Source organism: Rhipicephalus microplus, chromosome 2 (assembly GCF_043290135.1).
Source record: "Rhipicephalus microplus isolate Deutch F79 chromosome 2, USDA_Rmic, whole genome shotgun sequence".
NCBI classification, from domain to species: domain Eukaryota; kingdom Metazoa; phylum Arthropoda; class Arachnida; order Ixodida; family Ixodidae; genus Rhipicephalus; species Rhipicephalus microplus.
This window is the reverse complement of record NC_134701.1, coordinates 35456454-35483067: the sequence shown is the minus strand read 5'-3', so window position 1 is coordinate 35483067 and position 26614 is coordinate 35456454. Positions and strand designations below refer to the sequence as shown.

Below are 26614 nucleotides of genomic sequence, written 5' to 3'. Positions count from 1 at the left end.
CGTCTAGGCTGGGTGGATGCCAGTTGTTGCCGAGCAACTCATTAGGCCTAAGGCTCTGCGCAGCCGCCTGTCGCACGTGGCACAATTAGGTAGATCGTGGCGTTGAGGTGTTGCGCTCTGCTTCCCTCACATTTTTTTTATCTTGCAAAGCGTGAGTTAGCAAAATGTGATTTTTGTTTTATTTTAATGGGCGTCTCGGCCGCCGCCGATGTATTAGCTAGCAGTACTGACCATCGTACCACGTGAGCAAAAAGCCCGAAGCTCCTTTCCCTAGGCCCTGCTCCATTGTTTCTTTCGAGTGTTTTGGAATGTACGCAGCGGGAGTATTGTAATCCACGGCGGACTGTCTTCTGCACATCGTCAGCCCCGCTGGCCAGGAATGCGGTCGTGAGGTCGGGCGATAGAGATGCCCGGGACCTGCACCCTGCCTGCAGTCCGACGCCCTTGTGAGTGCTGGTCGCAAGCGAAAGACATGTCGACTCGAGTGACTGTTCGTCGCGCAGACGGCAACGTTGCTGTTGCAGTACCGGTATTGAGGTGATGTCAAGCCGGACAGTGCAGCAGTGTCCACCAGCGGCGGTGTCGTGGTGCAAGGACATTATGAAAAGGCATGTGTTGTGACTTTTTTTTTATTAGAACTTGTGTAGCTGATCTCTTTGTTTTCAGGATATGGTTTGAATTAAGTTTGGAGGAATGTGGGGGTACTGACACCCCTTGTAAAGTTGTTTGCCCTGCGTATCGCACGTGTCCCGCTCAAAAGCGGCATTTCGGGTTACAACCATCGCGCGGTAGGTGGCGTTGTGTTTTCATTGAGTACCACTATCACCATCAAGGTTGTTACAGTGGTAGCGCTGGCAGTGACCCCTGGCGGAATGCAAACTTTGGTGGCGGGCGAGAGTTGAGGGAGTCTCTTCTGCGCGTGGCGATTGCCGCGAACGGTTGTCTGTAGCGTGGGTCCCCGGTGTATGGCACCGCGGGCTACACGTCGGGGACCCTCGTGGTAAGTCAAGTGTTGGCGACACCGCCTTGGGTATGTTATTGTGCTTGTCATGTTATGGTATGTTTGTCGTGTTATTGTGTTTGTCATGGAGTGTATGGTAATGTTGTGTACAGATGTCCTGGCATGTGAATAACGATTGATGTATCGATTCAGCAGACGATATGTGTGTGTATGTTGTTTGGTTTGTACTGACCGCGGCTACTATGTCCGTTCACTCCAAGAGCGTGGCATTGCTCGCTCACCATATCGAGACTCCACAACACTAATGACAAGCAGACGGCATCTGGAACAATGAACATTCAATGTGCTCCTGATAGCGTCTTCGTTCCTATTTGGCAGAGCACTTTACTTGAACATTGAGTGCTAACTGTTTTATGAACTTGATCCCAAATATTTCAATTACTCGAGCAGGAGAAACTGGTAGGCAGCATTGAGCAGCTTTCACGTAGCAAGCGCGAGTACAAAACGCAGCACCACAGCCCATCATTCTACATTACACACAGTGTGGCACTCCCAAAATTACAGGGCAAAAAGCAAAGTAAACTGCTGACTTCGTAGGCTTTATCATATCAAGTTTTTATATATAACAAATTTTTTAGGACTGATATATAATGTCTTTTAACTTATTTAGCTGTTTTGCAGGCCCTCTCTCCTGACTTGAGTGCATCAGCTGTTAAGGCATTGTGAATTTGATTATTTTTTTTATTACTCTTTATGTACCTTTAGAAGTATCATTTTTTATTCCTTTACTTACTTCACATGCGTGCATGCTCCTTTTTTCCCCATTTGCAAGACGCCACAACAGAAGACTTTACTAGTAACTAGATGATGACGATAAAATAGTGAGTCTAGCAAGCAGCTCTGTAATGCAATGCAGGGTCATACCCCTATAAGAATAGCACGGGAACACTCACGCTGGCAGGTCCGGTTATTGGGCCCCAGCAAATGATGGGTGGGACATGCACACTGAAAGCCCCGCTGGCCTGGTACACCTAAGCACAGATGGGAGCAGCCCCCATTGTATACTGCGCACTGATTCCAGCCTGGAGAGAGAGAGAAAACAAGAACTCAGCAGGAATCAATAAGGGTTACCTATTTGGAATTCAGGCAGCTTGAAGGCTCACCTGCCACAAACAATAAATCATGCTTATTAACGTGTTTCTGCCAAGAGCATGGTATAAATACTCACTACACAGTTATACACAGCACTGCCACATACAAATTTGTAGTGTACGGCAATACTACTTCAGTGGGATCCCAGTTATAAAATTTTCAGGGGACCATGCAGAACCGTCGCATAATCCAGGCATGCAAAATGAACGCACTCGCGTAATTAATATACCCCCACCCCAACTTCAGTCATCATTATTTGTTTGTTCCCCCCCCCCCCCGTACAATAAGTGCACCCCCTACATTCATCCACTGCAGTCCGATAGCCCTACACCTTGAGCCTCCTTGCCTCTTAGATCTCTTCCATTTTTTTCAACTATTATGTCGACCCCCCTTGGCCACCTCGGCTCGCTCCCTCTACCCAACCGCCCTCTACATTGTTTTTTTTTATATCTGTGCGCAGCACGTCCCCAGCCTTTTTTGATTATTTATGTGCCAGAGCGAGGTTCGAGAATGGGGCAAGCGTAGAGACATTTCAGCTGATAGGCACACAGCGAGCGAAGGTAACGAAACTGCTTCGCCAATCGACGGTCGTTTTCTGCAAATATGTAACTTTAAGGCCCAACGACATACACCCAATTTTTTAACTACGGCGACAAATTTGCTGTCGCCATGGCTGTCGCGAAGGGCCATTCATTGCGTTCGCATCACAGGTTTCTGGAAAACCAGAAAATATCGCTTCTTGCCTAAAAAGATTGTGCCTACTTCCACAACATGGTAGCACCCTCGATTCTTGCTTCAGTTGCAATTCGCTCTTTGTGCATGTTATATGCATGTACGTCAAGAAATGTAAGATATATTGGCTACCTTTTCTAAAGTAAATTCTTACGTGGCAGGTGGCCATAATTTTCCGTTAATCTTATTATCGGCGGATTGTTTGGATGTTTCACCAGTTGCTTCTCGCAATGTTAGTTACTTGCTACAATGTCGAAGCACATGAGAGGCTGGCATGAATCATGTGTCCTAACCACGATACACAGTGTCGCACCACTAAAACTGCTCTAAAGGACGATGCACCAAGAACAGCCAAGCATTGTGAATGCTGGCAGCAGCAAATTGGAAGAATGGTGAAAACACCGAGATAAACAAAATGGAGTAAGCTTACTCTAGTATTTTTATTGATATGTACTAAAAAAAAATAACACGCATAGATTCTATTTTTGTTTTATTACGACATTTAACCTCTTTACGGGGCATGGAGAATCGCAAATCTTGGCAGAGGAGATCGTGAGTACCCGGTGCATGCATTCCTCTTGCCTGAAGAGAAATTGACCCTGTGTCGTTAGACCAAGTTGATAGGAGGTGAAAAGACTCTTCTGGCCTATTAGTACTTTACCTATTTGCTCCTGTGTAGCTCTTCCTAGCCATTCTAAAGAGAAAGAGACCCAGGAGCGTGCTTATTTGACTGTGGACATTTAACTTTTTTGTTACTGTGCGAAAATGGTCCTTTTTTTGCGTCATGGAAAAATAGTTTTTGCAAGTTTGAAAATTACTCCAGCAGGCACTGCAGCATACCAAATTTTGCACAATGAAATGCTCTTTCCAAAAAAATATAAGTTGTAGAGCAACAAAAATATTCTGGAATGTAAAGAAATGTAAAAAATGCGCCATTTTGGTTGCCAGCTAGTAAACAGTGCCATAAAAAACCCTGCATATGCCAAAATATTCAAAACAAAGAAAAGTAAGAAACAGAATATACATTTTTAAGGTAAATGACTCATGAATAGTATAAAAAACTAATAAATGCGGTAGAAAATGTTTTATTCACACAGACAAAAAAATAGGAACCGAGGTGCTGCTTCATTGCTTGTACCATGCGGTGAAGCATTACTTGGGATTTCGTGAGACACAAGCAAATGTGTACGCTTTTCTCGGGTAAATTTTTTTTGTTTTTTGTGCGATAACAGCTTGCAGGTGTTACAATATAGTTGCGGGAAGAAAACAGATTCGAGAAGAAAAAGGACTCGATGGATTGCAATTTGAGAGCTTGGGAACTACGCCTTCTCTTGTCTTTACGTATAGCGTTATCTTTTAAAGCTTGTTTTGTTGTGCGAGATGGGGAGATTAAGAGTAGCGGCGAGGGCTTGAAGCTACTGTTGATCCCTTTTGTTACATTTACCGTGAACCTTCCTCTTGTGAAATGCGGTGAAGTGTTGCTTTCTAACTGTGTCATGCACATGCCTAAAAAGGCCTGCTTTCTGTGCAATTAGCGAATACGATTGTGGCCAAACCAGCTTGCTCTATCATATGTTTGCATTTGTAAGTGAATCTTTTTGAACTTGACCACTTGATTTTTGATGGTGATAGAATGCTCTTGTTCTTGGCTGTTGTTTTTAAGTGTGTGATGCTCGCTGGTCACAAACGCTGTGCGAGCGTACTTCGATCTATGGGCCTGCAGAGCTGGCATAACATTATTTTATGCTACGATGCATCGATGCGAGACAGATGGATGAAAGACTTTATTGTCGACACAAGAAAAAAAAATGGAGGTTGATTCAGAAATGTACACAAACTTTCATTGCCTGTTTCGTTGCTGGCATTGTCTTTTTTACCTCTTAATAATAATGCCGTGCAGCATGTACAATTATGACCTAGTAGGTAAAATCAAAGCAGAGATTTCAGAAGTGCCATGCCCCAAAACTAGTCCAAACTGTGCCATGCAAAAGTTTATTTTGTTAGACACGATGCGCACACGTGGTACTGATACCTGCGCATTTCTCAACTTTAGACAAAAATGCAAGTTGGTTGATAAGTGTTTACGGCCGCAATCTGCAATAACGAAATCTTGAGGGAACGAAATTCTCACTGCAACTAAATATTTTCGGAGCACCGGCGAACACCCATAGGAGTCACTGCATTTTGTAACTCGTGACTATGAAAAATACTCATACCACAGCCTCACATTAACGAAATTCTTGAAACACGAGTGTGCCAATAGTTTACTCTCGCAACATTTACATTCGAAAACTGCTGAAATGCATTCATGCTACACTTAAATTGTGCAAAACTATCGCTCGCATCGATGCGAGACAACACCGCCAAACCTACGATGCTCACAACGCTTCTACAATTCCAGGTGCTGCTGTACCTGGCGCCTGGAGCCGTTTGCCTTTACATCACCACCCAAGTTCTCTCCGGAACCACCTACCTGCCCGAAGAAAGTTCTCCACCCGCCGGACATCCCCCCTCCAAGTTAATTGTCACAAACCACCCGCTTTTAGCACGAGCCTGGCACACCGCCTGGCAACCTTGGCCCTCTCCGACGCCAGCAACCACGGGACCAGATCGAGCGCTACATAAGCAGCAAGGAATCGCCGGCTGCTCGGGGCACAACACCGCCAAACCTATGATGCTCACAACGCTTCTACAATTCCAGTTTGTTACCTCACCTGCTTAAAAGAATTCAGAAGTGATGACATATGTATACTGGCGGTGTCGTGCCCCTACGACTTGAAATGTCGCGGAGTGGTGCCGTTGTGTCGCGATGCGTTTGTCCTCCATTTGCTGTGTGAAATTTTGTTATTACTATCGAGTGATGTTGAGGTTAACCCCAGACCCTCCCCTAGTGCTGAACTTTTACCTGTCTGTGACGCTATCAAACGAATAGAAAGTGTTCAAGCCGCAATTCGTGTAGATCTTGAACATATTAAATCAACACAGACTGCCCAAAAAAAACTTATAGCTGAGATTCTGAGCCGCTCCAATGCATTAGATTCATGCCAACCAAACCAAAGTACCACGACCATTGTTAACACTTTTGACCGACTAGAGCATGCCATTACTACCTTAAAAGCCGCGAACATTGACACTAACAACCGTATGTGCCGAGACAACCTTCTTTTCTTTGGCATTGATGATTACGATAATGAACCTTGGAACGACTGAGAAAACAAAATTCTAGACCTGTGCAAAAATACTCTTGACCTAATCCTAAGCCCCAGCGATATAGAGTGTGCACACCGCCTTGGAAAATTTTCGGCAACAAAAAAATGCGCTATAATAGTAAAACTAGCTCACTTCAAGACAAAAGAAAACATATTAGTAGGCGGGCGGAAGCTGAAAGATACATGTTTCGCAATAAGAGAAGATTTTGCCCCAAGTACGCGCCTTGCATGCTCTATATTGTTAAAATTTGTCAAACCCCCAAAATGCGCATTTAAGCTCAGCCTTGGCAAACTACACATAGGTAGCAGACGCTACTTTTACGACGCCGCATCCAATAGCGTTATCGAACACCCCTCAGCACCAAACAGAACTACACTCATAATCATCATCATCAGCCTGACTATGTCCACTGCAGGACAAAGGCCTCTCAAATGTTCCGCCAGTTAACCCGGTCCTGTGCTTGCTGCTGCCATTTTATACCCGCAAACATCTTAATCTCATCTGCCCACCTAACCTTCTGTCTCCCCCTAACCCGCTTGCCTTCTCTGGGAATCCAGTTAGTTACCCTTAACGACCAGCGGTTATCCTGTCTATGTGCTACATGCCCGGCCCATGTCCATTCTTCTTCTTGATATCAGCAATGACATCCTTAACCCCCGTTTGTTCCCTAATCCACTCTGCTCTCTTCTTGTCTCTTAAGGCTACACCTACCATTTTTCTGTCCATTTCTCGCTGCGTCGTCCTCAATTTAAGCTGAACCCCCTTTGTAAGTCTCCAGGTTTCTGCTCCGTAGCTAAGTACCGGCAAGATACAGCTGTTATATACCTTCCTCTTGAGGGATAGTGGCAATCTACCTGTCATAATTTGAGAGTGCTTGCCAAATGTGCTCCACCCCATTCTTATTCTTCTAGTTACTTCAATCTCGTGGTTCGGCTCCGCGGTTATTACCTGCCCTAAGTAGACATAGTCTTTTACAACTTGAAGTGCACTATTACCTATCTCGAAGCGCTGCTCTTTTCTGAGGTTGTTGTACATTACTTTCGTTTTCTGCAGATTCATTTTAAGACCCACCTTTCTGCTCTCCTTGTTTAACTTCGTAATCATGAGTTGCAATTCGTCCCCTGAGTTACTCAGCAATGCAATGTCATCGGCAAAGCGCAGGTTACTAAGGTACTCTCCATTAACTCTTATCCCTAACTGTTCCCATTCTCGGCTTCTGAAAACCTCCTGTAAGCACGCGGTAAATAGCATTGGGGACATTGTGTCCCCCTGCCTTACACCCTTCTTAATTTGTATTCTGTTGCTTTCTTTATAAAGCACTATGATAGCAGTTGATCCCCAGTAGATTTCTTCGAGGATGTTTATATATACTTCATCGACGCCCTGATCCCGCAGTTTCTGCATGACGGCTGATATTTCTACTAAATCAAACGCCTTCTCGTAATCTATGAAGGCTATGTATAGTGGTTGGTTATATTCTGAGCATTTCTCTATTGCCTGATTGATGGTATGAATGTGGTCGATTGCTGAGTAGCCTGTTCGAAATCCTGCTTGTTCCTTTGGTTGATTGAATTCTACTGTTTTCTTTACTCTGTTGACAATTACCTTTGTAAATAGCTTGTATACTACAGAGAGCAAGCCAATCGGCCTGTAATTCTTCAAGTCCTTGTCATCTCCTTTCTTATGTATTAAGATGATGTTAGCGTTTTTCCAAGACTCTGGTACTCTTCCCGTCAGGAGACACCTCGTTACAGGGTGGCTAGTTTTTCCAACACAATCTGTCCTCCATCTTTCAGCAGATCTGATGTTACCAGATCCTCACCAGTAGCTTTGCCTCTTTGCATGCTCTCCGAAGCTTTTCTGACTTCTTCCATCATTACAGGTGGGGTGTCATCTGGGTTACTGCTCGTTCTTATAGCATTAAAGTCGTGGTTGTCCCGGCTACTGTACAGATCTCTGTAAAACTCCTCTGCTATTTTAACTATCCTATCCATATTGGTAGTTATTTTGCCCTCTTTGTCCCTTAGTGCATACATCCGATTTTTGCCTATCCCAAGTTTCCTGTTCACTGCTTTGACGCTTCCTCCATTTTTCAGAGCGTGTTCAATTCTCTCCATGTTATACCTTCTTACATCGGACACCTTATGCCTATTAATCAACTTCGAAAGCTCTGCCAGTTCTATTTTGTCTGTTGTACTTAAGACTTTCATGATTTGATGCTTCTTAATGAGATTCTTCGTTTCCTGGGAAAGCTTGCCAGTGCCCTGTCTAACTACCCTGCCTCCAACTTTCACAGCACACTACGTAATGATACTTGTCAGATTATCATTCATTGTATCTATAGGTTGGTTTCCTCACTAAGAGCCGAGTACCTGTTCTGAAGCGAGACTCTGAATTCCTGTACTTTCCCTCTCAGGGCAAGCCCATTGATTGGCTTCTTGCGTATCAGTTTCTGTCGTTACTACACTAGCAGCCCTAAGATACCCTATCTGTACTACCCCAGTGACGAAAAAGAAATGCTGTCCTCTCTTCCTCCAAAAACCGACCTGATTCATTCCTTTACATTAGCATGCTTTTCACCAACATCTGCAGCATAATCCCAAAACGTGACGAACTCGAAAGCTTCATAGACGGCACCGCAGCCGATATCGTCTTGTTAATCGAAGCGTGGTTAAACAAGGACGTCAGTGACTGCGAAGTTTTTTCCATCCAACCACAATCTAATAGTATATCAACGTGACCGACGTGACAGGCGAGGTGGAGGAGTACTGATTGCCATTAGGGACAGCTTATCATCCTCACTAATCAATCACGACGACAACATTGAACTTACATGGGTATGCATGCACAGTACAATTGTCAAAATAGTGTTTCGAATATGTTACCGTCCACCAGACAGTAGCCCCTCCTTTTGCGAGAAGTTACAATTTTCTCTAGAACAAATAAAGAAAGATATAGCTGAGGCACCGATCTTCCTTTTTGGAGACTTTATTCATCCATGCATAAATTGGTCGTTACTTTCAGTAGCCAACAAATCACCCTTTAGCAAACCCAAACAATTTCTTGATTTTACTCTGGACTTTAATCTGCACCAAACAGTTAGATGCCCTACAAGGGGCGACAACACCCTAGACTTCTTATTAACGTCTAGCCCTGAAAACATAAAAAATGTGACTTTGCTTCCTGCCCTCAGCGACCATAGCCTCCTTCATATCAGCATTTCTCTGCCTATAAAAAAGAACGCCCCAACACAAAAATTAACAGTTACATGCCCTACAAGGGGCGACAACACCCTAGATTTCTTATTAACGTCTAGCCCTGAAAACATAAAAAATGTGACTTTGCTTCCTGCCCTCAGCGACCATAGCCTCCTTCATATCAGCATTTCTCTGCCTATAAAAAAGAACGCCCCAACACAAAAATTAATCACCGATTAAAAGAAAGCTAACTTCGACGCATTTAACCGCGAACTTGCACTCTTCTACGACGACTTCCGACAGTCATACACTGCCCACTCGGTTAACACTAATTGGAAATTATATAATAACACGATGCTAAAATTAAAAAACAGACATATTCCCACTATCCTTATAAATACTGACACAAATAACCAGTGGCTTACGCAATGCCTCAAGCGCCTACTTAACAAGATAAACGCCTTTATTGGAAAGCAAAGCTTCTTAATAACGCCAGGGTTTGGGATCAGTACAAATTGGCTGCTAATGAATAAATTACGGAACTGAAAGCCTCCAAAGACAAATTCTTCTCAACTGGCCTCTTATCAAACCTACAGTCTAACCCTCGTAAATTCTTTCAATTTATCTCCCCGCCAAATCGTCAAACGCAACTGTCAAACGTATACAACGAATTAATCGACGCTGAAAAATGTGCTACAGTCTTTAACAACTTCTTTTTGTCAGTATTTTCACCTGCTCAAAGCTTTAATTTTACCCAGTTACCACTCCATTTGCCGACCAGAATGCCTGATATACAGATTAACGTTGATGAAATATCTAAGTTAGTAAACCCTCTCAAATTATCCTCCTCGGCCGGCTGTGATCAATTCAGCAGCAAGCTACCTTAAAACAAAATTTACCAGTTAAGCGCAATACTAACCTTCCTGTTCCAACAATCACTAAGCACTCGTGAAGTTCCCCACGATTGGAAGAAGGCACAAATCATTCCCATCCACAAGTCTGGAGACAGATCAGAAGCACCTAATTACCGAATTTCGCTAACCAGCATACGATCAAAAACTGCTAGAACACATTATAGCAACCAATTTAATGAACTACCTTGAACCAATTAACTTCTTTTATGCGCACCAGCATGGTTTTATAAAACTATCGTCGTGCGAAACTCGGCTCTCAGAATTCACCGATGATATCTTGCAACATATGAACGATCATCTACAAATTGACGCCTTCTTCCTCGACTTCTCGAAGGCCTTCGACCGTGTCCCAAGCAGTCACCTGCTTGCAAAATTATCTACTCTTGGAATCCCCCCGAAACTGATTACTAGGATAGAACATTTCTTAAAAGGACGCGTACAATACACAACTGCGAACTCTCATGACTCGCCAATTTCTAGTGTTACATCTGGCGTCCCCCAGAAAGCAGGCTTATTCCCCCTATTATTTTAATTCTACTTCAATGACCTGCCATGTAACACAAAAACCAGACTTCGGCTTTTCGCTGACGACTGCTTCATCTACAATACCATTCACAAGCCTAGCGACTCCACTGATCTTCAGGAAGACATTGACACTATCGCTGCATGGTGTGGAAAATGGCTCATGCCCCTTAACCTCAATCAGTGCCAATCCATGTCCTTTTCCCGTAAACGCAGCACCGCAATTCACGCATACCATATCAATTCAAATGACATAACTCGAACAGACTGCTATTAGTATATAGGCGTTCACTTGACATATTCATTATCATGGGTCGCTCACATTGAAACAAAGTGCGTACATGCTTCACGCACACTTGGATTTTTGCGCCAAAATCTCAGATCTGCATCACCCGCTATTAAAAAACTTGCATATCAGACATACGTTCGACCTAAATTGGATTACACTTCATCTATCTGGCAACCCTCACAAGCATATCTCGCCTATGAATTAGAATCCATCCAGAAACAGCTGCTCGTTATCGCGGACTACGTCCGTAGCCAAAGCCACAATCCTCATGGAATGTCGTTCGTTCGCTTGGCTTTGTGCTTGGCTTTGTCGGCTTTGTGCACACATGGTCGCGCGTGTGAAGCCATTTGTGGAGAGTTTGCTTGGTCGCTTGGTGCAACGTGAACAGTGTGTTGCGGTTGCTTCATCTGATTTGATTGATTGATTGAACCACTATATGATTATGAGAGATGCCGTAGTGGAGGGCTCCGGAAATTTAGACCACCTGGGGTTCTTTAACGTGCACCCAAATCTGAGCACACGGGCCTACAACATTTCCGCCTCCATCGGAAATGCAGCCGCTGCAGCTGGGATTCGAACCCGCGCCCTGCGGGTCAGCAGCCAAGTACCTTAGCCACTAGACCACCGCGGCGGGGCATATCTGATTTCGCTGCCTGCGAAGATGCCGCCCCCAACGAAAAAGCAGAAGTCCATCACGCTGGAAGATAAGGCTGCAATCTTCAGCGAGGTAGAAAAGCACACACACAAAAAAAAAGGACATCGCCGAAGAATTCGGCATTGCTTGCAGCTCGCTGTCCACGATTCTCAAGAACAAGGCCTCCATTCTTGGTGCACTTGAAAACGGCACGAGTGCAAGAAACGAAACCGTAACGGCTGCAATGTTCTCGGACGTGAACAAGGCGGTGTTCGCGTGGTTTTGTGAACAGCGCGCCAACAAGGTGCCTTTATCTGTGCAAGAGAAGGCGCTGGACTTCGCTTGTATGCTCAGCCATGACAACTTTGAGGCGAGTACCGGCTGGCTGAGCCAAAGCTCGCCACGACATCGTGATAAGTCATCTCCAGGGAGGCAGCAGCTGTCGACTCGGTGACAACGTCGTCGTGGCAGCTGAGCAACAAAAAAACTGCTCGGCCAGTACAAGCCCGCGGACATTTATAATGCCAATGAAAAGGCACTGTTTTATGAAATGATGCCATCCAAGACCTCGGACCAGACTGTGGCCAGACCGGTGGCCAGAAGTGCCACAGTGGCGAGCACAGCAAGCGGCACGTGACGATTTTTGTGTGCCAACATAGATGGCACAAATAAACGGCCACTGCTCGTTATTGGGCAGGAGCAAGAAGCCCCGCTGTTTCAAGGGGAATCGCAGGCTGCCAGTAAGCTACATCGCGAACTTGAAGTAATAAATAACGCGGGCTATTTTTAGCAGCTGGCTCCAGTCCTTCGATGCGGACATGCAGAAGGCAAACAGGTCGGTCTGCCTTCTTCTCGGCAACTGTAGCGCCCATCACATCGACATGCAGCTCGGAAACGTGCGGCTGGTGTTCTTTCCACCAAACTGCACTTCGGTGCTGCAGCTCCTCGATCAGGGTGCTATTTGCAGCGTCAAGTGAGCTTACAGAAAGAGGCTGATTCAGCCTTTGCTGCTAAATATAGATATGAAGCGCCCCACTGACGTGGACATGTTCATGGCACTAGAGATGATCACCGCCGCATGAATTGCGACGAGTACAGCCATGATAACGAATTGCTTCACACATGCCGGCCTTGTCACTTCGCAGGCATCATGCATTGATCCAGTGAAACCGGAAGAATGTTCGCCTCCAGGCGCACTTGATGACGGTACTGGTAACAGCGCAGTGTCGCCGTCACTGACCAGTGTATGGGGCGAACTTTGTGCCGCGGCAAACAAGATTTCTGATGGCCTCAGCGTCCATGAGTTCGTTTGCGCGGACGTCGTCGTGCACAAGGAAGTGACTGATGAAGCCATCGTCAGTGGCGTGTGTGAGGCGGTCGATCCCGATGAGCAACGACCGGAGCAGCCAGAGAAAACAACAAGTTCACAGGATGTGCTGAATGGTTTCGACACAATTCGCTCGTTTTTCGACGAGCACGATGACGACGTGGCGATAAACCATTTCTTACAGTGTGAGTCGAGAGGCATGAAATTGCTGCATGGTAAGGCCCGCCAAAGTAAACTTACCGACTTTCGGAAATAAAATGTGTTTTTTTGTTGATTCCATGTCTTTTCTGCTGTGTTCTCGTGCCAACTTAATTCCCACAAGAGTGAAATTCTGTTCTTTCCCTGCTGATTTTGTTATTGTGGGTTTCAACTGTATACCACGCGACAGCTGAGCAGATAGATAGCCTCGTGTTGTGCAGTGACTACTGTTACATGTACTAAGACGACGTGAGCTTTTTAAGTCATGACCGGCGCGGCAACTCACCTTGCATCATTTTTGAGGCAGTGTGCGCCAGCTGGATGTTTCGTTCGCGGTGAGTTGCGAGTGATTGTGCTAGCGGACGAAGTTGTACCCCAAATGCATTGCATAAGCTCAAGAATATTAGTTTATTAGGCAGCGTATACAAAAGATGCGTACATAATAGTTGAACTAATAGCCTACATGGCTAGTAGCTGGTCCAATACAGAAAGTACATGAAAGTTAGCGACGCACATGATTGGTCATAAAAATAATTGATTTTACAAGTTTCAACGATGTACAATCTACGTATGAAAGGTGATTACAACTCAATAGACAAGAAAGAGCGTTTGCAAGAAAGGTTGAAGTTACACATAGTTTTTATTTCTAAAGGCACAGTGTTCCAGGTTTGAGCTCCGAAAAATTCTAACAATCATTCGCCATGAAAAATGTTGCAAGGAGGAAGGTTTAATTTTAGCTTACTTGTTTGCCTGGTGATTTCACACGAAAGTTGAATATGATGTTGGGCAGTGAAAAGTTTGTGTACAGTATTTTGTGAACTAGGTAAGCTACCTTATAATTTCTTAGCCTCGTAAATGAGAGAATATGAAACTCATTGAATGGACTGCTACAGGGGTAATGAACTGGGGAGAATGTTGTTATTCTCAGAGCACGTTTTTGTAACTGCAGTATAGGTCTTAAATAAGTTTTTTATGTTAGGCCCCAAGCCTCACAGCAATAGCCGAGGTGTGAACGAAACAGAAAAAAGTATATGCAACGAAGTAAAAAAAAGAGGAAAATATTGGTGGGAATGGACCAGTGCCTAACAGCTAAAAGCTAGTTTTCTACACACAGTATTGATCTGGTCTCTCGAGTGCAAGTTTTGGTCAAAAAGGACTCCTAAATGTTTGAATGTGTAAGCCCTATTCAGAGTTTGGTTGGTTAGAGAATATCAAGGATGCTGTAGTTTACTATTTTGCTGCATGAGTGAAATACGACATACACATATTGAGTTTTCCCGGTATTTATGACTAGCCTGTTTTCTGTAAACCACTTAATTATCATTGCTATTTCTTTCGATATAAGCTCTAGCAGTGAAGGAAGTGAATTACCTGCGTAATGTAACGCTGTGTCATCAGCATACATCAACACTTCGGTGTACTTAAGAGCTTGTGGTAGATCATTTACGAATAAAGAGAAGAGAATGGAACCCAGAACTGATCCCTGTGGTACTCCACTTGTGATATCAGCAAAAGTAGAGCAATTTTTGTTAATTACTACTTGCTGTGTAGATGCGTGGAAATAACTGTGGATTAATTGAAGCACATTTCTAACGATTCCCTAAGACTCTTCTAACTTTTCAAATAGTCTAGGATGACATTGTGTCAAATGCCTTTCTTACATCAAGAAATATTGACACTGCAATGTCCTGCTTGTTTAGAGTGGTGTTAATGAATTGTGAAAGTGTTGAAACAGCGGTTGCAGTGAATCTACATGCAATGAAGCCATGCTGGCAGATAATGTTATTGTTTTCGAAAAATGCATTTAGTTGTAGCGCAACGAGTTTTTCGAACAGGGAATAATTATTGGCCTATAACTACCCGGGTGGTTCGGATCACCAGATTTGTAGACTGGGATAATAACCTTACCAACTTTGAATACATCTAGGTAACAGCTCTTGCTTACTGCGTGATTAAACATGTGGCAGAGGGGCCCTCAAGAGATATCTATATTGTTTTTCAGGGTCCCAACTTGAATACCGTTCGGCAAACTTAGCCACGTATTTCCAAGCGGACAATGCAGAAAAAAAAACAATGCACACGCGGTGCATTGTTTCCTTTGCTGCCACAACGGTAGCGTTTGCTTATGTTAATGCTGGCTGTCCCAGCATTCGATTTTGCAATCTTCAGCCAGCTTCGGGTTGTCTCAGGTTCCCCACACATGTGACCACCACGCTGTTTCTTGTACTGACCAGAACTAGCTGGCTGACCTTCTGGCTAGTTCAGAGAGCTGCCAGAGTGTCACGGATTATTTCGAGAGCACTTACATCGGATGGAATTGAGAGAGTCAGAAGACGGGCATGGCAACAAACACACTTTATAACCCAAATGATAAAAAGCAAAAAATCGAAAGCGAAAACCAAACCAACACTCGCGAACACAAGATGAGGTGATGGCCACAAGCCTTTTTTTGACCAATCTCGTGCGTCTACGTGGCTGGTGCACATGCTCTGGGGTGACTTTTTTTCTTCTCGTGCACCATTGCCCCGTCTCCATGTTTGGCACGCATCTCGTGTTTCTCCTTTACTCATGACACAGAGGCCTGAAAATCGAAAAGCCCCACTAATCGAAGAGCCCCGGTTGTTGCATGGCTGTCAGCAAGGGGGTGCAAAAAGGACACCTGCCCCCCTCAAGCCTCACCAGCACTTGCCTTCACCCACCCTATAGCAGTGCTCTCCTCCTCTCCCAAACCCTTCTCGGAGGGTTTGCACCGTCCGAGAAAGCGGCGACCATAGGTTGTTGTGATGCTTGAAATGGCAGGGGCGGCGTAGTTGTTGCAGAGATGTTGAGTTGGCGGCACGAGCACTCCTGGGGCGGACAAGGAGGCAGGTGGGCTGAAATGTCGCTGAGGGAGGCTGGCAGCAGGCCTTTGGTCGATACGAGCAAAGCAAGCGGCAGAAGGAATCGCGAGCGACTGCTTGCGGAGACCCTTCGACGCTGTCGGGCCCTTCGTAATCAAACCCAAAGGTCGACAATACAGACACTGGCACCAGCGTCGTGTCGATATGGCTTCTATGAGTCTCACTCGACAATCGGGACAGTGAAGTCTGCTTTCCCTGGAGGTCCTGGATTAGCTGCTTGGACGGAACGAACGCCTCGGCCCCAAAATCACTCATTTGCAAGGACGCCTGGAGATCTCTGCCAGGCCCTTTATGCTCTCTCCCGAAGCTCAACGACACACACCCCAACACCAAAGTCTCTTCCTCGGCGCTGTCCAAGTCAGACTCTCAGCATTCTAGTGCGCCATCGTCTTCTTCGCACTCCCGCCACCTTGCCACCTTTTAATTGTTTGTTTTCTTTTCTGCTGCTGTGATACCATCTTTAAATTAGTCATGGCCCTCTTTTGCTGTCACCCGTTGATGCGTGCGATCATGTGCTAAAGTCTTAGTCTTCCAGCGCGGCGCATGAAGACAGACACCCAATGCATGCTCACTTTGGAATCCTCTAACTGAATGCCTTTGTCTCGGGCGATCTCCCTTTTGTATTTGCTTGAAGCAGCTCGACGTGAACAGCAAGATGTGCAGCTCGATGCTCCCACAAAAAGTCTGCAGTTCTCCTTCCACGTCAGGAACCGCTCCATTTTTTGGTTCGCAAAAACTCTTTCGCTGGCCGCTCCTGCAAAGAGGGCGCCTTCTGCTTTCGCCAACCACGAATACTCCGCTTGTTGACTTCGAACTGCTGCTCCGTGGCACAGTTGCCAATGGTTTTGGCAGCAGCAATAACTTTCCTTTCAAAAGCACGGCTGGGCTAGACTGCACCTGCGCGCTCCCTCCTTACGGTCTTCGCAATGGGTATAGTACATGCCTCTTGCCTCTCTTTTGAGGGGAAGCTGCGACCCTGCCATCTTCCGCCGCTCCGTACAGCGTGCGAACACATAAGTTCGGGCGTGCTTCTCCACTCACCCTGCATTAAAAAACAAGTTGCCTAATCGTTGAAGGCACAGAAATGGTTTGTTTTGACTTCTTATTTGCGCTAGGTGCATCCAGCTCAAGTTTATTGACAAATGTGTAAATGAAAGAGCCCAAAGTACAGCTCTGCACCATCAAACGTGTAGACATTATGAGGTCTGATAATAAATATTTATTCCTCATAAGCACTGGCAATAGTTAAACACTTTCAAGAGAAAAACTTTGCCAGACTTCACAAATGTCTTGTCAATAGCCTAAAATTCTTCCTAGTCAGCTTGTGTGTGTAGGTGGAAGGCTTGTTGTTTGCGTCAGTTAGTTGAGTTTTGTGGTTGACGAGGAGAATTCTTAGGAATTTTTCGGCTATGAGATCTGCGGATCGTCAGGAGTGGCTGTCGTTAACGCTTTCAGGGCAGCTTAAGATGGGAGCACATTGCAAGTAGGGCTGAACTGCTGTTTGCAAAACTTTTAGCACATTTCTGCGTGGCAGGTGTTCAGAGGCATTATCAAAAGAGACCACTATCTTGTCCAAAGAAGCTAAAAACTCTGGCCTCGTCTAGTGTAGTTCACCCCTCTCTTGTGCTTGCAGCAGGTTGTACAGTTGATGCTACTTGTTGTTGGCCGTCAGCAGCGCAGCGCAAGAGTCACATCCGAGGTCTGTAATAAGCTTGGCAATGTAACCGCCGAAGTATGCTAAGGCAGAGAAGGTGACAGATGGAGAGGGACAAGCCTTGTACTCCAACAAAGACCTCAGGTCTTTATCAAGTAAATTCGACATCATCACAGCCTTTTCTTCAACTTCCACATTTGATAACTTGATTTTTTTTTTTTTTTTTTTTTTCAGTCTTGGGATGTACAACTTCACGATGTGGTCCAGTGCAGCGGTGACGGCTCTAGCATCCAGCATGTCATTCCCGCCGCACATTGACAGCACCCTCCAAAGATTGCTTCGATGGGGTCACAGTTCAATTTCTTTGTCAGAACATAACTGACGCCTTGCTCCAGGATTGATTCTGTTGTTTCCACTGTCCATCTTGTTGTAACAAGCAAGGCTTCGTACGTCTCCTTGGTCAAGCCAGCACTCACTGATCTGATGGAACTCTTCTGTATTTTTTCCACATATGAGATAAACCCATCCTTCAGCCACAGTAGGCGATTGTCATCGCCCCTAAAAATGGGAGCTTTGTGGCCGCTTCCATTGAATGAAGTGTCATGGATGTCAAATCATTTTTTCATCGACTTCACGAAGAAAAAGGTTGAACTTGCTCCCTTGAAATCTCTGGCAGCACCCGTGGAATTTCGCTGAAGGTGCTCCACGGCTGCAGACACTTGAGGGGCGAAAACTTGAACTGCTCGCAGTATATTCATTTTTTCCGAATTGGGAGGGTAGACGTGTTTCCTCGTCAAGTTTTAGACCAACTTCACTGTCTTGTGTATTTGATGCTTGTATAATTTCTGCACAAACGTACCACTAATCACTCTTTTGCCATCTGTAAGTTCATGTTCGAGGAACTGGCTTTTAACGTTTTTGAGCATGTTTTACCGGTCAAAACTTGTGAAAATAACGCGGTTGGCGTCGTGTTGACGACATACAACTGTGTTGAGGTTGCCGTTACCCATGTGCCTAAACACCACCATGTTGCTGAATAATTGTTCGTGACAATTCGAATAATGATAAAACCACATGATTCGGCTGCAGCAATGACCTCTTTCGTCCATGCAAAGCGGTCTCTACCGCTCAGTTGCTTTGTGAAGTAGTACGAGCATGGAAACTTGTACAGACTCGTGGTACCATGCAGCACAAAGCAGAGGACTCTGTTCGCAAGGGCTTCTTTCGCTGTATTCGCCATGCTACTCTCTTGCTGGTCCTTGAGGCCAAAGACTGCACCAGCCTCACTATCATAAATGAACTTTTGTTTTATGCTCACTTCATCTAGTATTAATGAGGCCATATGTTGTTTGCTGCTGAGTAGCGAGGCCTCGTGAACCAGAGAGTCCTTCATAGCATTGCTCATACCCGATGATGCTGGGCTTGGACCTATATACCTCTCAGAGTGCACTTTTCTGGCAGTGTCAGAATCCCCGAAGTGCGAGCGTGATCGTTGCCTTTTGGGGACAGAAAGTGCCATATCACACACTCCCTAACAATTTCTTCTGGGTACGCTGAATGTTTATCTCCATAACATTCTATATTATAAAAAAGAAACAGTGCCTTTTTCGCTCCTTTCTGTGCATCTGTTGCGATTTTCTTAACACACATGTGGTGCTTGCTTTCGCGGTAATATGCGAACGCCTTTTCCTCTGTTTCAACGACACTTGGGAGCGTAATCTTCCTATCATAGCCAGGTATTGACACGCGCGATCTGTTCATTGTTTGCGTACAAACACTTACTGCTTCTTGTTCAGTGAAAGCATCTTGTGAAGTCGCAACATCCAGGTCTTGTTCATTGGTCTCCGCTTTTCGCTTCCTTGATGTTTGGCGTAGGGGCGAAGCTCGTGAAGCAGGATCTTTGCGGGGCTTCTTAGCACTTGGTTTAATGTAGGAAAGATAGTCCTCAAAGAGAGTGGGCGCAGAGTCGGGAAGAAGTTTTCTGTTGCTGCACGCAGCCACATAATCTACATCGCGGAAGTGTCTGCTGCATACGACAGTCAATGTAGACTTGTCGTTGATGATGAGGCTCTCTCTCACAATATTCTTTTTTCATTTAGAGCACAGTTCGCGGAAGTGTCTGCTGCATACGACAGTCAATGTAGACTTGTCGTTGATGATGAGGCTCTCTCTCACAATATTCTTTTTTCATTTAGAGCACAGTTCAACATTGCTTGGGAATTAGTGAAAGAAAAAAAAAAAAACACTTGGCATTTTCCTTGAACAGGACTTGCAATACGAAACACAACAATACACAGCACATCTAATATATATTCATACATACTGCTCGTACTGAAGGTCGTACGACCGCCTTCCCGAGTCGAAAAATCGCTGCAGGCTGAACACTGAGAAAGCTCTGAACAAAATGCAGCCACGTTGGGCATATACCAAAATAAAGCAAGTCTCACTAGAAAGAAAGAGAAATCGGCAACAACCTGTTTGAAAAGCCACAGGAGAATTGAAAAAAAAAAGAGCTATTTATTTGCTGCATACCTGCCAAGTTCAAGGATTCTGAACGCCGGAGAATCCCGCAAAGGGTAGCGGGGGAGGCTGAATTATTTACCTCTAGTTTTTTCCAGCACAAAAGAAAACAAAAAAAGAAACGCCCAAAGGCAAACAAACAAACATCGCAAAAAACAAGGGGGGGGGGGGGTTCAATCGCAAGCGCCACCATCAGCGTTGCAGTTTTATGGTGGCTCGGAGTGGCCGAACACACGAAGATAGGGTTTCCCACAAACGTGAAAGTCTCAAAGGATGAACACAACTAACAGAATCTGTTTCCATCGAAACAACTCGCTTTTGTCTTCCCAAGACACACGTGAACAAACGGGATGGCGCAGCTGACTGCCACAAAAGCACGGGTCAAAATTTTTGCTCACTACTAGATTCTTACTTATGCCAGGAATGCCAAAATGCGTCTGGGCCTTTTTATTCATTATAATAGCAATTATATGGACCGTTTAGGCTGGTTTTCTTGCCGTCGTCGTCTTCACTCACCGTATGTATACGTATCTATATACATATATAAACACTCAAGTAGGAAAAATAAACCAGCTTGCCGCGATGCGTGCTTATCTTTCACGCGTACTTTGCCCCACGGATTGGAGGGGGAGAAGGGGATTTAGATGCTTGTGCGCACGCGTTTATCCTTTGGTGGGGAGAATCGTGTGCCTTTGGCTTTTACCGTAACGACTGCGTTAGCTGCCGGGCCCACAAAGGTCACTTTGGTCTCTACACAGGCCCCGTTTCCAAAAAGAGCACGCTTTTCATACACAGCAAGGTATAACAACTGGGACACTTGTTAGTTTGTACTCATAGTACCTGTGATTACGTATCGTGCATCGTTTTTGTTTGAAGAGTGCGTTACGTGCCGAGCGGTAAACATTGTTAGTTTGCTCTTGTCCTGTGTGTATCGTTTTCGTGCGTCATCTGTGCGAGAGAAGCACGCTGCACGTTATGATCTGGTTGCCGTTCTCAACATGCCACTCCAAGTTGTTGCTGTCACATTCATTTCTTCGCAATTACGATAAAGCTGCGACTTTTGTTATTGTTTTTTTTACGTATTTAGGCCTTTAACCTACCGCTGCGCGCCCTCCGAGCTAGCACACCGCTATCGCGTCGCCGCGACCGTGGTTTTGTCCGTGGTGGTTGCGGCAAACGGTAGTTCTTTTTACAAACCTCGTGCGCTTGGATGCGCAGGCGCCAAAACCAAATCGTTTTATGCGATCCAAGATCGCATCTGTCGCAGTTCTGTCCGCAGAGTTTGCGGAAAGCAGCGTCGATTTGACTGGTTGAGCGCACACTTTCGGGGTTCTGTCAGTTACGTTGTCGCCACACATGATCGTGTCAACAGCGACCGCGGTTTCGTCCACAGCAGTTGTGGCCACGACAATCACACGCACTGTAGAAGACAGTGCGTACGCTGGTTGCACGCGTACTTCTAAAGCTACGAGTATGCTGCTCTCGGCCTTCGTTCGACAGTTTCCGTACTAAAGTTCATATCACCCGCCGCAAGTAGGAAATGTGTTCGAAGCATTGGAATTTAGGCCCAATGGACATAGTAGAATTTGGCCGGAGATTTTGACAAATTCGTGTCTGCCGCGGTTTCGGATCACTGATATTCTACTGTATGTTCAGATGAACGCCTCTTAAACTCATTTATAATAAAATGGGGCAGGTTCGAAAGGCCTGGAGCAAATTGAGCTGCTTCTTTGCCAATGCGGCCAGATCATGCACAGAAATTTCGATTTCAGGGAGATTTTCATGACAACCATACAAACGGAAGAAACAGTCGAAATCCAAGAGTCTCCCGGCCAATCCGGGAAACTTTGCAGGTATGTTGCTGAAAAGTTGGGATGTCAGTTTCTTTTCCTAAACATGTTCTTCCATGAACTTGAAGTATAGCGCAGAAATAATTTGCAAGAGAGTTTAGTTCGAAAGTAAGCGGCTTGCGAGCGTGAGCTGGTGTATTCTTCACATTATTCATGGATGTGGCTTGCAGTACGAAGGAACGCAAAACAGCTCGGGGTCTCCGGAATTATGTTTACAAGTTGTGTTAACACCTTGACAATGCAAACCACTTCTCCAGGGCATGCCGTCAAGGGGGTTATTCAGCAGCGAAATTCCACATTTTTTTACTTTTATTTTTACCCGTTTTAGAGACACAAGTCGCGTACGTGTTTCAAAGAGCTATCAAGCAGCAGACTGCAGCTTTTAGCCCTGAAAGCCACTACAAATGTATTTGTAAAAATAAATAAATAGAATATAGCTAGCAAAGGGAAGGTGTGCTCGTGATTTCTGTAAGCGACTTTTAATTGCAGCCTCATTGTCCAATGAGAGCAATGCCAAATGTGTTTGGTGCTCGCTGCTTGCAGAACAGATGCAATGATGTTTATCTCTACATATCTATATGATCGTTGGCAATGCTTTATGCTTCATGCATTATGCGTCGTTAGCCAATTTACCGCATTTTTACTGAGCTTCAGCTCGCATTATCAAAATTTTTCGGACCCCTATATAGTGCGGAGCCGAAATTTCGTACCCAGAATATAGAAAAAAAAAAAAAAAACAGACAGGTTATATGCGGGCTTATATGATACTTCCTAAAGAGAGACTTCCTGCTGCCAAATAGTGACATCTCTTGAAAGCATCACCCTAAATGTGGCCATGCCTGACACTGACCAGCTTGACGGGAGGTATGGAAGACAAGCAGATCGTCGATGTACTTGAGCTGTCCCAGCAGACGACTGCGATTGGCACCTGTGCTCTTGAGAGCCCGCTCGATGCTGTGCCCTTCCAGGTCAGTCCAGTACAGGTACTCCTGGTACTGGGTCAACCCAAATGGCCGCTGGGCTGCTGCCGCTGGCACGACCACTCGCTGTCGATCCCCTGCAAAAGCAACATCACATATCAGGAGTAAAACAAAAATTACCCTCATTATGACATGCCTATGCTAGACTTGGTGTGGAATCGCCCTTAGCCACCAAAAAGATCCTCTCTGCTGTGCTTAAACCCACCCACGAACAGGCTAGACTGCACCTGTGCACGCTTCTTTCCTTACGGCTTTCTCACCCGCCATGAGACCAAAGGGAGAGTTTCCGAGTATGTTTCGCCACCTGTCGGCGGTAGGGGTGCTGCGGCATTATTAAAGAAGTCAGGAGTAGAGAGAAGGTCATCTCCTTTAAAAAGAAAAATAATGTTGTCAGACGCTTCGACGCACAACGTAGGTATGCATGTCGTAGTGGATAATACAAGCTGAAACTCAGTAAAAATGCAGAGGAATCTGCTAACGAGCCATAATTAGGGGCAGATTATCAAGGATTATCAAGGATTATCAAGGGTTATCAAGGGCCTGGTTCAAACGAATCAGGCCCTTTGGTATTAGGGGGTTTGGTAATAGCGGGTAATAGGGCGACTGAGAGACTTGCCCAGAGTGCTTTGGAACTTACACCAACGAAGAATGCTCTTAAACACAATAAGCTTATTTTAAGAGAAGCTGCCAGGAAGCATTTGCACTCATTATGGCTGGCGCCTCACCAGCCATTTGTGACAAAAGGGCCATCAAGGTAAGAGGTTTGCTTGCTTCATCACATCCGAATGGGGTCAGCGCGTACGCCAGCATAGCTCCACTAGATCAGACTCTCTGCGACACCATTCTGCCGGAATTGCAAGGAAAGTTGTGATACAGAACCCCATTTGCTTAAGTGTCGTGAAATTAAGAAGGAAAGTGAATATTTATTTGAGGAACTGGAATTATTAGGCTTGCCTTGCGACAATGTAACTGATATTGTGTTTCCGCGTGGTCACTGGATCTTCAGGAAGCAGGTGTCATGACTTATGTTGAAGTTTTTGAATTTTACGGACCTGGCATGTGACTGGTGATGAGTGACAATTATGTAGGGGTATGGTGCAGTCAGATAGGGAGCCAGCACAATACTGCATGTTGAATAGCACAGAGGCCGCCAGCTTATGCAGGCTTACGTCATGCAACATGTGACATTTGGGTGCGAAGCAGCTCTTTGACTGGCCAGTGTCCCTCCATCCGCACCGTGCGCGCGTTGACGTCACTCTTTCCCTAGCCTGTCACTGCTCGTCGCGTGTCATCTCTTTCACTTCACCCTTTCTACCATTCGCGAGGTTTGAACGCACATAAAGCGAACAGTCTTTCTCCTTTAGGAATCCTCTACTCCACAGAGCGGCCCGCACGACAGGTGCATGATGCAACAGCTGCCTACTCTGTAGGGCAGTAGTTCTGCGGTATAAAATCCCGGTGCGTGTGCGCCTTCATCTCTTCTGTGCAACGCCACGAAGAGCGCCGGCACCGATGCTGCCGCCAGTGTCAGCCTTAGCACCAGCACAAGCTCTCAAAAAAGTACACCAACGCCCGCTCAAGCGAAAAATCTCCTCGCTGCTTCGCATCCACACATGATTCCCCTTAGTGGGAGATGCATGCTTAGTTCAAAAAACAAACAAAAGGACATTAGTTACAATTAGCAAAGAGGCAACAGGGTGGGTCATTTACTGTATATTATGCAAGGCGAGATCCGCCGGCTACCTAAAACCTTCTAATTCTAATCCATGTATCGTGTAGAGGGAAAAAACTGATCTGGCGGATGGACACATAGAGCAGCCTGACGAGAATTTTAGCAGCTACGGTCCAACAAGAAATGCGAAGACACACAGAGAGTGGTTCCTGTTTATATCGTTTAATCCGCCGAATAAAAATAACCGGTATGCAGCTGATGCATAGGTGGGCAATAGTATGTTTTCATTCTAGTGTAAACAGTAAAGGCTCACTTGTCAAAGCGTGCTCAGCTAGGCTTGACAGCATGAGCAGGCGAATAGTTTCGGTTGTAAACCCTGTTAATTCTGACTTTACGGGACCGGAGAGAATGTCCGAATTAACCGAGGGTACGAATTATTGCGAATACAAACAAAACACTTGAAAAATGTCTCCTACACCATCAGACTTATTTCTGAAAAAAGTCTGTGATCGTGGTTTGCTTCAGAAATGCAAAGTGCGACCAAGTCACAATTTTGCGAAGTTCCTGCAGGTGGCTTAGTCCGCGCATACTGCCTGAAGAAAGCATGCGTATGTCCTCCAAAACGGCCAACGCATGCGCAGCCTCCGTCATATTGTGACGTGGACGCTCATCAGCATCACTTACATCTTCGTCAGTCGATTCCGCTTCATTGTCCAAGACTTCGGAGACGATATCACTGTCGGTCACAGTGTTGGCCATGGCAACATCGCTGTGAATTGCGAAGTAATCACCCAGAGGCACATTAGCTGGCATGATGCTCACATGGCGGCCGTCTTGCTCTTAACTAGTGTCCTCATCGGCCACCACACCCGGATCAGCAGCGTCGTGCACGAAGCCGTACGGAATGTAGAAAGCCGTACGGATAGTCCAGAGCGCCTGTCCTGAACAACATTTTCGTCAACCGCACCTCTTTCACCACACACGTTACGGAACACCAGCCCGCGTCGCTTCTTGAAGCGGTCAAGCCAGTCTTCTGACGTACTGAAGGAGTCAATGTTCATGGTCACCGCAAACTTCTCTGCTTGTGCACAGATAAGGGGGCCGCTCAAGGGCAAACACTCATCGCACGAAACGGCAATCCAGCGCAACAGCACTTCTTCTAGCTTGAGAAGCGCTGCTGTTCGAAGCCTCTTCCTTTGGTCGCCAAGCATGTCTCCGTGATACGTTTGAATAATCTGCTCTTTGTTCTTCACGTAATCCCTCAGCGTGCTTTTCTTCGCATTGAACTTTTTCATCACTCCTTTCCGAGATGCTCCCGCTTGCAACACCTCCAATATTTTCACCTTCGCAGCCCAATCCTTTGCTTCATACTTCGCCCTCTTCGCTGTGGGAGTTAGGGCGGTTGGGGCGGCAGGAGACGGAGGGGGATCAGCTTAAATTGAGGACAACACAGCGAGCGATGGGAAGGAAAATGATAAGTGTAACCTTAAGAGACAAGAAGAAGCACAGTGCATCAGGGAACAAATCAGGGTTAAAGATATTATATGGCATCTTCCGGTGAGGTGCACCGTGACGATAAAAGGGAAGTTAAGTCAAACACCGCCCGATTTTCACGTCCCGCTTCAGGCCAGACGAACGTGTGAACCCCAGGACTCGAATCCACGACTGCAGCACCGTCTGTGAGAAACGCCGTTCAGCAGACGACCATTTCCAGTGCCCTGTTTGTACTAGGAATAGCAAACGACCGAAAAACCATACGAGAGACACTCACGAATCTATGTGTTTAGTGGGTGCGCGTCTGTTCTTTAGGCTGTGCTGCATCAGTTCTGTACCAAATCGACAAGGGTTACCGTAATTTTTTTCATTTTTTTTATTTATAACATACTGCAGACCAGAATACGG

The 26614-nt window shown here is 45.6% G+C and overlaps 1 protein-coding gene across 2 annotated transcripts in view; it reads right to left on the bottom strand.

Annotated features, from left to right (window-relative positions):
• The window catches only part of arr (low-density lipoprotein receptor-related protein 6), a 345664-nt gene that overhangs the window by 69840 nt on the left and 249210 nt on the right, over positions 1 to 26614 (bottom strand). For both annotated transcript variants that reach the window (XM_037420245.2, XM_075886375.1), the window contains exons 12-13: positions 22911 to 23117; positions 1915 to 2043 (exon numbers count right to left, since the gene is read on the bottom strand). In XM_037420245.2, the coding sequence (XP_037276142.2) occupies positions 1915 to 2043; positions 22911 to 23117 (336 nt within the window). The remainder of the gene's footprint in view (positions 1 to 1914; positions 2044 to 22910; positions 23118 to 26614) is intronic.